The sequence below is a fragment of the Tinamus guttatus genome, unplaced genomic scaffold, assembly GCF_059628265.1.
Source record: "Tinamus guttatus ecotype Peru unplaced genomic scaffold, ASM5962826v1 Tinamus_guttatus_pri_ptg000302l, whole genome shotgun sequence".
Lineage (NCBI taxonomy): Eukaryota > Metazoa > Chordata > Aves > Tinamiformes > Tinamidae > Tinamus > Tinamus guttatus.
In genome coordinates this window covers 1-13,708 of record NW_028288836.1, presented here as the reverse complement: position 1 = coordinate 13,708, position 13,708 = coordinate 1, and the positions used below count along the sequence as shown (strand labels likewise).

General features: G+C 41.6%; 1 protein-coding gene across 1 annotated transcript in view; it reads right to left on the bottom strand.

The window, feature by feature from the left end:
• Window positions 1-10,957, bottom strand: part of TRIO (trio Rho guanine nucleotide exchange factor) — a 167,382-nt gene extending 156,425 nt beyond the window's left edge. The window contains exons 1-4 of the mRNA XM_088528145.1: window positions 10,885-10,957; window positions 5,754-5,868; window positions 2,181-2,373; window positions 999-1,511 (exon numbers count right to left, since the gene is read on the bottom strand). Coding sequence (XP_088384271.1) covers window positions 999-1,511; window positions 2,181-2,373; window positions 5,754-5,868; window positions 10,885-10,939 — 876 coding nt within the window. The 5' untranslated portion in view covers window positions 10,940-10,957. The remainder of the gene's footprint in view (window positions 1-998; window positions 1,512-2,180; window positions 2,374-5,753; window positions 5,869-10,884) is intronic.
• Between the last annotated feature and the right edge of the window lie 2,751 nt (window positions 10,958-13,708).

The window sequence follows — 13,708 nt, the reverse complement described above, 5'->3', positions numbered from 1 at the left end:
AATATTTGGAGTTTCTTCTGACTTAAGCACAACAGGAAACATTAAACAGTAGCATTAAGAAAGTCCCTAAACCGAAGAGAACAGAGGATGGGAAAACACAGGGGCAGAGAAGGGAAGAAGAAGTATGTGTTGCTGACCCATTTTTACTCTTCCCCAAAACTTATGAGCACTGCTAGAGAACAGGGTATCAGCCTCACCTCATTCAGGCACTTCTATATTAAATACTTCTACAAACCTGGTAAAAGTCACACCTGCCACTAGACTCAAGAGAGTCTAGTTACTATTTCTGTGGAGAAAAAAAAAAAAAAAATTCCTATCTTTCTTTAATACTGGACCCAGGCTAATAAATGATTGCAAAATCTTTGTATATAAAGATAGATTTTATTTGAGCTCATCTAACAGTGCACTGCTAGCTATGGCGGTTCTTCCCATTCCATAACCATCAAGAGCATTCCTAATTTGACAGGTTTTGTTAAACTGAAATGTTCCAAGATTGGTCAGTCCCCTATTAATGATATGTGCATATCAAAAAAGCATCAGCTTTTAGCCTGAGACTCTAAACCCTGCATCAATGAAGCAGTTCTCCATGTCAACCTCTTGGGACTCTGTCAACTGCCTATCACTCAAATCCTGAGGGTGACAAGGAAGGGAGAAGGATGTAGCCCTTCGTGATCTGTAGTCAAAGCCTACAATATTAATCTTCGTTTCATGTCCACGAAGGTACCTGTCTGGAGCAAAAACTTAGCAAAGCAAAAGCTTATATCCATTTAGGAACCTTAAATGTTGCTAAATGAGAGTAAATGGTATTCTTCACAGTTTGGAATTTCTACCACACCCCCTCAATTCCAGAAGACTAGAAAAAACTTCCTAAATAAATGCTTTATTTCTCTTTAAAAACATAGTGATCAACTCTAAAGACAAAACTTACTATTTAAAGTTTTCCTGAGCACTCCTTTCAAGCCAGCCAAGCTCTGTGCCTCCCCTCCCCAGTCCCTTACCTTTTCAGCATCCTGCTCAAATAGCCTGAGCTGAAAACATTGGTCCAATTTCAATTTCCGCACATGCCACATCTGATGCAGATGCTGCCGTGTTGAGTGCAGCCTGTCCAGCATGGTGGATACTTTGGGTAAGAGGTTCTGTAAGTCTGCGTTCCCCGACCCAGAGTTCTTCTTGGGAAAGCTGTCGCTGCTCTGTATTCGCTGGAGCAGCTTCTGTCCTTCCACATCAAGGTCCTCAATAGGTGCCTTAATGACTTTCTTTTTTAATTGTGAATGCTCCTCGATCATATTGCGAGCACCTTCCAGGTCCTGAGGCATTTCCTTTTTTGACAAAATATCTTGCAGTTCTTCCAGCCTGGACAACATATGGGTTGCATTGCTAATGTAGTCCTCAAAGGCAACTCTGATTTCTATCCATTCCTCATGGTTGTACTCCAAACAGCCATCAAATTCCGGGGTTAGCTGAGAAGGGTCAACTACTTTGGTAAGGCCTTCCAGAGACACCATATTTGTCTAGAAAACAAAGACAAAATATTGCTGCTACTGCAATGATTTTGAAAATTTCTTTTTATTTCAGTGCCTTTAGAAGCTGAGCATTTTGCTTACAAAGTACATGTGATTTAACTTTTCTCACTTGCTTCTCTTCAATATCAATTCTGACTAGCAGTAATTTCCCCAAATGAGAGGAACACTCTACCCCCAAAGAGCCATTTAAATCTTATTACCACTTGTGTTTCTCTCTTACCTCACCACACTTGAGAATAAAATAATCAAAATAGTATCTGAAAGAGCGTTTGTTAAGTTTTGACTAACAGGAAGCCAACAGCAAGGTTTAGTTGGCTACTTTCCTCTGCATGGCACACTGGTGATAGCACCATTCCCACAATGTAGACCTAGGGAATATATAGCTAACTTTAACTTTTCTTTTGGGGGAGGGGAGGCTCCCCACTTCCTTTCCCCCCACCAAGTCTTTTTCCTGCCCAGAGAAAGCATGCACACAATGACGTGCACAGCCATCTAACTCAATTATATGCAGGAAGCCCCATACCCTATAGTACTACTGGCCATCTACTCTCCCTCCATGCAGGAGCGTAATTAGTCTGAGACTCAAGATGCTGCTCTGAAGCAAGTACACTTAAACCACCAAATAAGCATAAACTAGTATACTTTAAGGGAAATTACCTCGAATTCAAACTTAGAGCTGCCAAAGTTAGTCCTCTGTTTCTGCCAGAAGTTGTCTGGCTTGATTATCAGTGCAACATGAATACAACAGGGAAAGGATTCCTGTAAGATCTTCAGTAGAGGCTTTATAGAGTCCCATTTTGATCCACGCATATCGACAATGACGGTGAACCCTCGTTTACACACCTCCTCACTGCAGGGGAAAGAGAAAGAGGTTATCAAGCCTGTGTTACAAATTCAAACCCAGACCACAGTGCTCAATGAACAGGGCCTCCCCAGCTACCTGTCACACCCTGAAGCATCACTGGTGATGAGCTGCCACATACAACAGCCCTGATGAAGGCAGTGGAAAACCTCTCAGGAAGCTGGTTCCCCTGCTCCCAATCCCCCTGCCAAGCCTTCTGTGGGTGCTAACTTCAAACCAGTTGCAGACTTGCTGATCTGCTTTCATCACCTCTTACTTTCATTGTTTACATTCACATTTCCTCTTTGAATTCACATTTCTTCAACCTAAGGAGCAGCAATCTGCAATTCATTTACAAGTGATCCTCTAGAAAACAAACACACTCTACTGATGACAACATTCATACTTCTCAAATGTCTGCATGCTGCTGTTTCCTACTCCTTTCCCATCTTTTTAAACCTTGGTCTGAAATCCTGTCCCTCATTTCCTACTCCTTTCCCATCTTTTTAACCTTGGTCTGAAATCCTGTCCCTCATTACCTGAGAACCACCAAAAGCAGAATTCCACAGAGGGGAAAAACCTGTACTAACACTTACTACAAGAAGCCCATCCTGTAGATAGTTAGTGGATAAGAGTTTTATGACTGCTGAAGAAAAACATTAACTTGTTTCTAGAGTACATGAATGCTGCTGTCCAGAAGACAATCCTTATACTCCTAATTGCTGATAATATTACCAAGTGTGGCAGATTCCTTTTTCTTCTCTCCACCAATACCTTTTTGCACACTTGATGTTCACTGCTGGCTTAAAAACAGAAAAATTTCTATGTGAGCTTGCTGACATGGAAAGGGAAAATATTTCAAAATGAACGAATCATCCTTTCAAAAAGGGACCATATGTCTGTTGTTTCGGTACGTGATTCACTTTCAGGGATGTGACTAAGGTAAATGCAATTCTGGAGTTTGTGGTGAGGTTTTTAGAGTGCCCAGAAAGCAGGGAAGCTTCAGAGGAATACTTCAATCAGTCACATTGCCTCATAATAGAAAGATGAACCATAACTGAAGCAGGAGGGTCCTAGAAAAAATGGGAATTCAATTTGTTTTAAAGAATTTTTAAAAGACGGTTAAAAAAATAAAGAAGGCAATTTAGGAAAGGAGTTTATAACAATAAAAGTTGGCCTGTCCAGCCTGCTCACAAGACTGCCACAATGGAAATATCACTCTTGCTAAAAAGCATTATTGTGCATTAAAACTGCAGATGGCAGAAAAAAATGTAGTAAGACTTATTCAGAATACACATAGGCTACAACCCGCAATGTTTCTGACACTGGCAAAGGAGCTTAACAGTCTCCCAAGAAAGTGCAAGAACTACCACTGTTTAAAGTTAAGCCACATCAGTTACCGAAAGGCTACTTAACTTCCAGGATTCCTGGCAAGCTGGTGTTATTATCCCATGCTCCTCGGTGCCTGTCCCAACCCATGGCACAGCCTGGATGCTACATGAGGAGAAGCCCTCAAGGCTGACGAGCGCCACACATCCCTGCATCTCCAGGGATGGACAAACACCCTTGGCCACATGCAGCAGTGCACATCATGTGTCCCCCCTTGTCACACAGCCCCATTTCACAAGACATGGGCCACCCCTGCTGCCTAAAGATCAAAAAAAAAAAGAAAAAAATTGTGCCTGGAAGTTTTGGTCAGTCAAGATCACATGACAGGCAAATCTGAGCTACACTAATGCTTGGTCCAAAAAACATTAATGACTTAAAACTTAGATATATTTTTTAAAGGAATAAATTGTTACGTTACTAAAATTGTGAGACTAGATCTGCCTTAAGTGGCTTGGTTCGTTGCCAGCCAACTGCTACCTCTGAATTGTCAGCTGTGCAGAACAGCAGTGCGCAAGAGCCGCCAACAGACCAGCTGTTTGGGGCTGCTTGTACCAACTTAATTAAGCAAAGTTGCTAGGACCCTTAGGATCTCTTAGTTCCTAAGAGATGACTTATTAAGAAAATAGGTCCAAGAAGCCTAGCTTTCAATAAAGCTTCCTTTGTTCTCAAAACTTCACCACTCTTGCAGACATTTTATGCAAACCTGCACTAACTTGTTCTTACTTTAAATCCTCAATGTTAAGCTAAAATATACCTTTCGCCACAAAACATCACTGTATTTTGCCAGACACCTCCCTCCAAAACATCCTTGGGAAGATTTTGATGCTGGAGGTTCATCTGTTAACAACTTCTCCACTAACTTGATGCTCCATAGACTCCGTTTCAAAGGTTCAAGTGTGATTTCAAATGATTTCAGAGGTAAAAATCTCAAGAAGTTTGTCTCCTCCCTGCCCTGATTCCCTCCCAAAACAAACAAAAACAGATTAATTGAAAAAATAATACAAAGCTCTCTTATACTTAAAGGTGAAATAAAAAAACAGAATAATTTAATTACCAAAACTTGCTCTCGGGAGAGATCATGCACACTCTCAACTACATGGCATCAAGTTATTTTTATGAAAGCTCTTTTGTCAATTCAAAATGACATCTGATCCCGTCAGATGCAGAATGCCCAAAATTAACACATTACAGAAATACAGAACATACTGCATTCAGGGATGCTGTCCAAAGGACTTTTTCCAGCTATAATGATGCCTCTTGAGTCGTAGGCACACATATTCAAGCATAATCAGAATTGCTCCAGCCTGCACCAAACACTGGCACAGAAACGGATCTAAAAATTGGAGGTTTACACTCATTTTTACCCCCAGTTCAGTCAGTACTAGTAACAACGTTCGATGGGAACAAACTTTTTTAAAAAATATATTTACACTAGCACTAGATTTGATTTTCGATCATTTGTTAAAATGGAACATTGCGACTTATAGTTTAATTTGTGGATAATATAACAATATCACAGACCTCTCGATAGGTTTAAGACCTGTACAAGCAATTTTCCTTGTATCTCTCCTCTTCATTCCTGTGCTATATCAGGACATAACTCCTCATGTGACATGAATAACAGTTAGGAGTTTTGTGCTAACATCAATCCAGCCAAGGAACACTGTGAATGATGACAACAATCTCTCTAATTACTGATGTACTGAGAGCCTGTGAGATGCATTCACAACCTTCACCACAGTGACAGCAGCGGAACATCGCAGTGCCATTCCCAGGACATGACCAACCCCTAATTAAAGCACACCAATCTGTCTGCCAACAGTCTCCCTTCTCCAGGCCGCAGGGATTATTCAGGTCTTTTCCAAAAGGCAGTTTAAAAACAGTAACTCACAGAGTTTGGTCTGAATTCACTTATTTTCTTAAAGTACTCAGTGTTCTAGCTTGCCAGTGTACTTTATGAACTCTGAATCTGTACAATAAATTAAGTGACCATCACTTACCTAGGAATACAAGCTAGGTATGAAATTAGTCTCCTAAGGTCTTCTTGCCGTATTCTGTCATGATTACTTCGAGCTGGAAACGTTAGAATAGGACCTCCACGCTTATCTCTGCCACCTGAAAAGTTAATCACATTAAAAACCCACAGCATAACACAGTTCTGGTTTATAAAAATAGTGTTAAGAGTGCTTTTGGAAAAACGCATCCTAAGCTCTTGTTCAAGTTAAATACTAACACTGCCATTTAGAAACCATCTTAAAATTGAATTTCAGGAGTATCGATCAGCAAGTGATCACAATTTCTACAACAAGAAAATATCTGTGAAAAAAAATGACATATAAAATAACTAAAGCATTACACTTTTAATCATTCAAGGTTGACCAGCAATGTGACTTACCTCTAGCAACGATGGGATAGTATTTCACACTCATCTAATATATCCATTGGGTAAGTGGACATTGTCAAATAATTTAGTTTATAATTTACCCTGATTTGACGTGAAGACTCTAGATTATCATTTTATTGCTAACTTTAGCAGCATTCTGCTTAAATACATTTATTTGTTAAATTGCTAAAACTTGAGAAGTAGGTGTAGCTGGGAATTAAGATACCATTTTAAACCAAATCACTTGCTAGTGACAGCAAAATGTTACTGTGGGAGCTTCCTATTATATTCAGAACAGCAGGTGCTCTTTATCAACACTCATATAATAGCTTTCAGATTTAGCACAAACTCCTGCTAGCTAAATTCCATGAACGTATTTTCAAGCACGGATGTGTAGACTGTTTGCTCTCCTATCCCATGAAAACGCAGAGAAGCACTATTTTCTGAATTCTGTCATTGTGAATCACTTTCATTTTAAATCCACGTTAGTAGGGGCCAAATGACCTCAGAAGGCAAGAGCAGTCTCCCTGACTTCACCACAGATTAACTGCTGCCTCACTCTGCTCTGTGGCAGAGGAATGCAAACCAGGGGTTACCATTTACAGCAATTTTGATGCCACCTCAACTAGCTCCTGCCTGAACACACATCACAAAAAAAGCCCATTTTTAAAGGAAGCTGCTTAAATTTCTGCTAATACATGTTTCAAAATTTTCATGTTGGAAACAAAATTTGTTGTGCTAACTTCACATCTAAATAGATAATGAGGAAATTAATACAACCTTGGTATTAACTAAAAGCAGCCCACTGTCCAGTCTAGGACTAGATATCAAGATTGGAAAATAAAGCAAATTAAGATCTTTAGGACATCAGAAATCAACTGATTATTTTTCCAATAATGACATAAAAGCTATTTTAGGCCTTATCCCCAGAAAGTCAAGGTTAGGCCTCTTCCCATAACTAACTCATTCCCTTTGCTCTTGACTCTCCTGTGTCACACAAACAGGAACGGCAAATTGCCACCTATGAGGCATCAGGTGGGAATTTGCTGTCTCACAGTAGCCTTTATTCAACTCAATCCCCTGTCTGTCTTTAACAAAACCATTTTAAGCTACTTTCCTCAACCGGAATTCCATTTTCCCCCTTGTCTTTTATATAGAGCCCCCACACAGTGACACAGATTCTCTCCCTGTTTATGCCAAGATGTGTCACACGAGTAGCTGATCAACTCACATGAGTCAGCCAACGTGAATCACTTCTGTCTAGTGCACATCACTAATGGCAGCCTTGCCAGCACTCTCCAAATGGCACCCAAACCACACATGTTGTGTAGTACAATTTTTCAGGAAATGCCTTTTTCTGCACAGTCTCAAAGGACTTTGCTTAGAGCAAAGCAGTGGGCTTTTTGTGAAAGGCGCAACACAATACAGTGCTATTCCTCCTGGAAAACCACGATAATTGCACCTTGTAGGAAATATTCCACATGCTCTGTAGACAAAAGAGCATCCTCATTGTGATGAGCTTCAGTTAAAATAGAAGAAAAATTTGTATCCCAGACTCCATTTGCACTTCGCAGAAAAAGCCTTCTAGAACTGTTACTGTTTCAGATGAGACACACTACAACCAAGCAGATTGCTTTTCCCAGGCAGCAGAAAATCAGATCAAGGAAGCTTTTTAATTTTTAGCCTCTTGGAGAACCAGTCTGTTGGCAATACTAGAAATCTACCACGGGATTCCAAGTATTTGTATCCTACAGCTTGCTGTGCCAGCAAAACAATCCAGTTACTGCATTCTCATTCAGAAATCATATCTCTGCCACTCCAGCTGTCATCTCACTGGTTATTAATTTACCTTTTTTCAACAGTTTGAGCAGCACAGCTACACTAGCATGTTTTAAGATACGCAAAGATCACACAGACTTTCACGAGTCCAGACAACCTATCTGGACCACAGGCCTCACTTGCACATTGCTTGTTGTACAACCTGCAGTTGAAAATTCACCTTATTTTTCACAGACAGCAGAGGCAAGATGGCAGAATTCACTTCCAGGTAAGCACAGCTTGAGATTTACTAAGATTATTAAAAATCCACTCTCCATTTATGAAAACATATCATTAACAGCTCAGTGAAAAGGGCTACATTAAAATATGATGATGGAGAAGCAAAAAAGTGAGTCACTTCGGACCTGCTGTGATTAGTAACAGAAGAAGCAATTGCTGAAATAAACCTTTTCAAAAGTGATGAAATGCTCAGACGATGCAAAGAAATTATGCTGTGTATGTATATTAAAATGTATCTGTGTCCAGACACAAACAAAAAGAATATAGGATAACAAAGACAAACCAAATTATCATGGAGTTAACGCCTAGCTCAGGCTAACAAAGACGAAAGAGACACAGGGGCCTATCAGAGGAGAAAGAAAGCCTTTGTAAACACAGTTTATGAAACAGTACAGTTATTCTAACAGCTATATCCCAGTGGAAGGTTACCTGCTACCTACAGTTTTGACTCAATAAAAAACAGTAACATTCTGACCAGATCAAAACACCACCTTAGGAGTGGCCTAGGAGGCATCTCTGGTGGCAACCAGGTTTGGGGCAGGGGCCTGAAGCAGTGGAAGTGAAGCAGGAAGGCTGCAGTGGGATCCCGAGCACCTGGTGAAGCCCTGAATCTCACAATACGCAGCAGCTCCAGCAGCAACGACCTCTCTTGCAAACGTCTCTTCTCACAACAAGCTGGTCTGAGGAAATGCTCAAGAAGGCAGGCATTACGGGAGAGATCAGTGTACCTACTATTCTACCAGCACCACAATGAATACAGTGCTACACAGTTTGCTTCATTCATTTAGCTTTGAGAAGGAAGGTCTCAAGGATACCAAGCATCTTAAAACACTCCATGATTTTTTTCAATGTCTTTGTTATTTGTATTTCCTGCTATATAAAAAAGAGCTTTTTTTTCTGCACGGTCATACTTGAATTCTACATAAGAGGTACTTAATCATCAATGAACCTGAAACAACCCTACCAGAACTACAGTACAAATGAGGGTGAATAAAACCACCAAAATTAGAGCAGCATTTGCGAATGTCAAAAATTTAATGGGACATTAGCATTTTTAGTAAAAATATTTTTTCCCTAGTGAACACGTCCTACTTGTTGACAAAACAGTTGAGCACAAGCTGTACTTTTGAAGAAAGCAAATGAGGTACACTGAAAGCCTCTGAAACTTTCTGTGGAGTAAGTCAATACTCCAATAGTCTTCCTTGCCTTCCCAGATACAAGGCGTGCAAGTCCTAGTATGGCTAGGGGCTAGGGTGATAGGGCTAGGGACACTCATTACTAATCCATCTCCTTTCATTTGACCCTCACTTGCATTGAAAGCACAAAGTTTCCCATATTTTGGCAGATGAGCTCCAGACAGTCATGCTGCCCACTCCTTCTTGCTCACTTCTGTCCTGTCAAAAGTTACCACCTTCACAAAGGCAAGCTGACTGCCACTTCTGCCTGCATCTCATCTGCTCTGGTTCACAATCTATCATTTTCATTTTGCATTTTGAGAGGGTCTGCTTTACATGCTTTGAATTAGTCCTCTTGAGACTATCACGTGATTACAAATTAACATCAGAGAACTACCACCCATCTTTCACACTCCTCCAAAAAAGCTTCCCTTCCCTGTAGTTGTAGTTTCCAACTACAGTTTTGGCCAAGCCTTCACGAGCATTACAGTTTACAAGCAGAAGAAACAAAGTTTCCATAGCACCACGGATATTAGCTGTGGGCAGTCTGTTATGTCACTCATTAGAGTTGCAGAGACCTTTTACAAATCATCTTTTTGCTTTACCTCAGCAGAGCGGACAGGATGAAGCACTGTGAACTACATATTCTAGCATCCTTGTACAGCAAATTTTTCAAGAGCACAGTTTAGGAAATCATTTTGTAAAGTTTTATATTTACAGGTAGAGAGTTTTTTTTTTTCCTGGAGTTCTTGACAATTTACTAATCTAACAACAAAAAAGAGATTTTCAGGTACGAGATTGTTCTCTAAGACATTTGTCCTTGGGAGATGACAGAGACTGATGTTAACTAATTCCTACAGGTATCAGAATATTTACTTCAGAATGTCACACTCCAAACCCTGTTCACATGAATAAACACCTCATATGGCCTTTAAGAAAAGGCACCTCAATCCTTCATGAAAAATTACTTAAGTTACAGATTTTTGAAATTCATTAATTTGAATCCCACTCTAAATCTTTTCTGTTATTCTTTGTTAAGCAACAAGCAAGGTATATGCTGGAGACAGCATCTAATTTTAGTTCATTTAGCCATGCAGATACTAAGTATGCCTTAAAGGATACGCACTCAACGGTCATCTCTAACAGACATGTTTCTCCCGTCTCAGACAGATGGCTTTGGTACTGGCTCCATCTCACCAAGAGATGAAGAAATAACAAATAAGACAAGGAATGCAACTACAGTAAAGAACACTTTTCATAACATAATCCAATGTTGCTGAATTTGCAATAATGGAGGGGAAAATAGGATCTAGCAAACTATTCTGCATTCAACATAATATATACCTTCATTATTATACATTCTTCTACAATGCTCACTTGCTTTATATGGGGAAACTTCTTTCTTTGGAACAGCCAACTGTCTCAGCTATTTGTTTCCTTTTTAAATAGATTTTTAAAGCATCACTTTGTCTGTGACTAATAGCACAGTGATATAACAGAAAGAGGTAACCTTACCTGAAAGGTATGCAACTTTTTCCTTTAAAATTGGCAATACTTCCATAGCCTTCATTTCATCATTTTTGCGAAATCCTGAAATACGTAAGAGACAATGTAATTACGCAATATTCAGAAAAGCTCAGCTTTTACATCTAATGAACACACAAGATAACATTTACCTTTGGAATGCAATGCTGTAAACTTAAAAGATATTAATAAATCTATCACTGAAAACTTAACACAGCTAGCACGGTCAGTTAGCAAGCCTCCATGGAATAAAGCAGGACATTGGAATTAGCCTCTTTCTTCGTTACAACTGTCAGTCCAATCCAGTTACTTTAAGGCATTCCAAATTCAGCTTTCATTTCCCCTTCCAACTCACAGGAATAATATCAAGATAACGACTGGTACCTTTGGAGCAACTACCAGCCAGTTCCCGTCACAAAGTTGAACGCTATTTATATACAACAGCCCTCACACCTCTTCCATAAGTAAAGAACCTAAGACAAAGCTCTGCAGCTTTTCTGCCACCTGATAGCAGCAGTACTTTGTACTTTGCACTTTGTACATTTTGTGCCCATCCATCAGCGACCTTCCACAGCGCAGCTATCACTTCTCCTCCTCAGGACCCCAATGTTTGGTGTCAGGCTCGGACTCTTAGCAGCACAGCTGTGCACTTCTGTATGAATACCTCAAGACATCATACCAGTGATTGCTCTCAAGAAACAACATTTGCAAATATAGGTATTGGATGCAAAACATTCAGCAGGTTTTCCATTCCAGTCAGAAATGCACTAAGGCTGTGTTGCCGGGCTGGTATTTAGTTATGGGCACTGCCTTTCAAAACAGACCCTGGACACACTGACCAGAGCACCTAGGGTGGAATACAGCCAGGTATTCGCATGAGCTATGAGAAGAGACTAAGACAGCTGACACTGTTTAGTCTGAAGAACTGAGGAACAGCATAGCAACTGTCCTCAAAATATATATAAGACACTTAGTGGTGTCAGACATAAACTGCTAGGGTTACAGCAAGACCTTTCTTTAGAGGTTAGGAAAAGTTCTGTAAAGAAACAAACAGCAAAGCAGGAGACTGAATTGCCTTTGGCAGCCCACAGACTATACAGCCACTGGAGATGCTTCAACATGCAGCAGCCAAATGTGTGTTTGGGTGCTGTACAGGCATTTCAAGGCAAGGGCCGCCCAGGTCACTAACTCAACTGCTGCCTCGACTCCCATAAACACAAATCAAATCAAACTTTTTCCACCCGTGCACTACATTCCTGCCTGGTTTTCCTGGGACACCATAAAATACAACCAAAACTGAAATCAAGGCATGTTCCCAAAGAGCTGAGAAGGGGCCCAACACTGCAGGGCCCTCAGGAACCCACTGCACCACACACTTATACATTACCAACTGCATTTTACAACCACACTGCAATCACAGTGTGGCGCAGGGGCGCAGGTCCCTGTTCCACATCGCCCCAGGCCATGAGGCATCCAGGGCATGTAGGTGTCCACCTCTCACACTGCTCCTTGGTCTAGACTATCTGTTGAAGGTTATCAGCCTTCACTGAAGCAGTGCACAGTCCTCTTCCCAAATTTAGCAGGGACTAAAGCTAAAAGCAACGGTTTAAGGAAACCTTGGGCTTAAATAACTTGCATAAAATGACAGCAAATACCTTTGCCCATCTTAAGATATTTGCATTTCGGTTGACTGTTAATGCATACAAAGCACATTTCCAGAGCTAGAATTTTTTGCAATATACCTTGAGGTACTCACCATAAGCTTAACGCCAATTTAGCATGCCCAGTTTTCATACCAACCATGATAATTTCTCCTCTTTACAATAAATTTAGGGGCAGAAAACACTTTCTCCTCAGTTAAAAGGCGTGCAGAAAGCAGCGCTGCACTTGGCCGCATATTTGAGCCCAGAACGAGCCAAGACACTGATGTTACCGCACGGTGCTTGGTGGAGGCTTGTGAGCCCTTCAACTACCGCAGCTTGGAGCGGACACGGCAGCTGCGCAGCTGCCTTCGCTGGCAGCACGTAAGCAGAAAGAAGCGTTTAGCTACAATTTCTCTGACTATTTAAGGGGCTGCTCAGGACAAGCACTCTAGTAAAACCGTTAAAGTCCGGCTCGCGTTCTGGGTCGGCGTATCCTTAAGGCTCGCTGCCTTGGATTATTATATTCCTGCTGCTCTGAACAGCCTATTTTTGCACCAGCGTTGGGGCGCTAGAGCTTAAGCAGGAAGCCTGTGGGGATTACGCTTGCCAGGGGAATGCTGAGGAGCACGCAGGGCGAAGGAAAGGCATGAGAGCAGTGTTTCTGCCTCTGGTGCAGAGCAAGAGCAGCAGGAACAGGTTATGAGGGCTTGCGACTGCACCCACCTCGCTACGCGAGCCTCAGCCCCACAAAATGCTAGTGATGAGGAGGATTTCGGGGGGGGGGGGGGGGGGGGGGCGGGACCACATTAGAAGCTTTCCAAGGCCAGGGGCATGCGCAGCTCCCTCACCGGCGCCCTGGCAGTGGTGATGTCATCGATGATGTCACGGGTAGTGGCAGGCCACGTGCGGGCCCAGCACACAGAGGGGCCGTGAGCGGGCAAGGCCAGGGCACTGCCGTAGCGCACGCGCGGCCTGGGTCCGACCGCTGCGACACCAGCATGACGTGTGTGCAGGCGCGCACCTTTCCTTGCGGGAGTCTGTAACCCGCATACAGCTGTGCTTGTTAAACAAAAGCACTGTTGCAGATTATTTTTAAAATTATGCAACCCATAGTCAAAGACTATGATAGCAGCTTTCAAAGACAATTTTAATCTCCATGCAAGCAAGAAAAG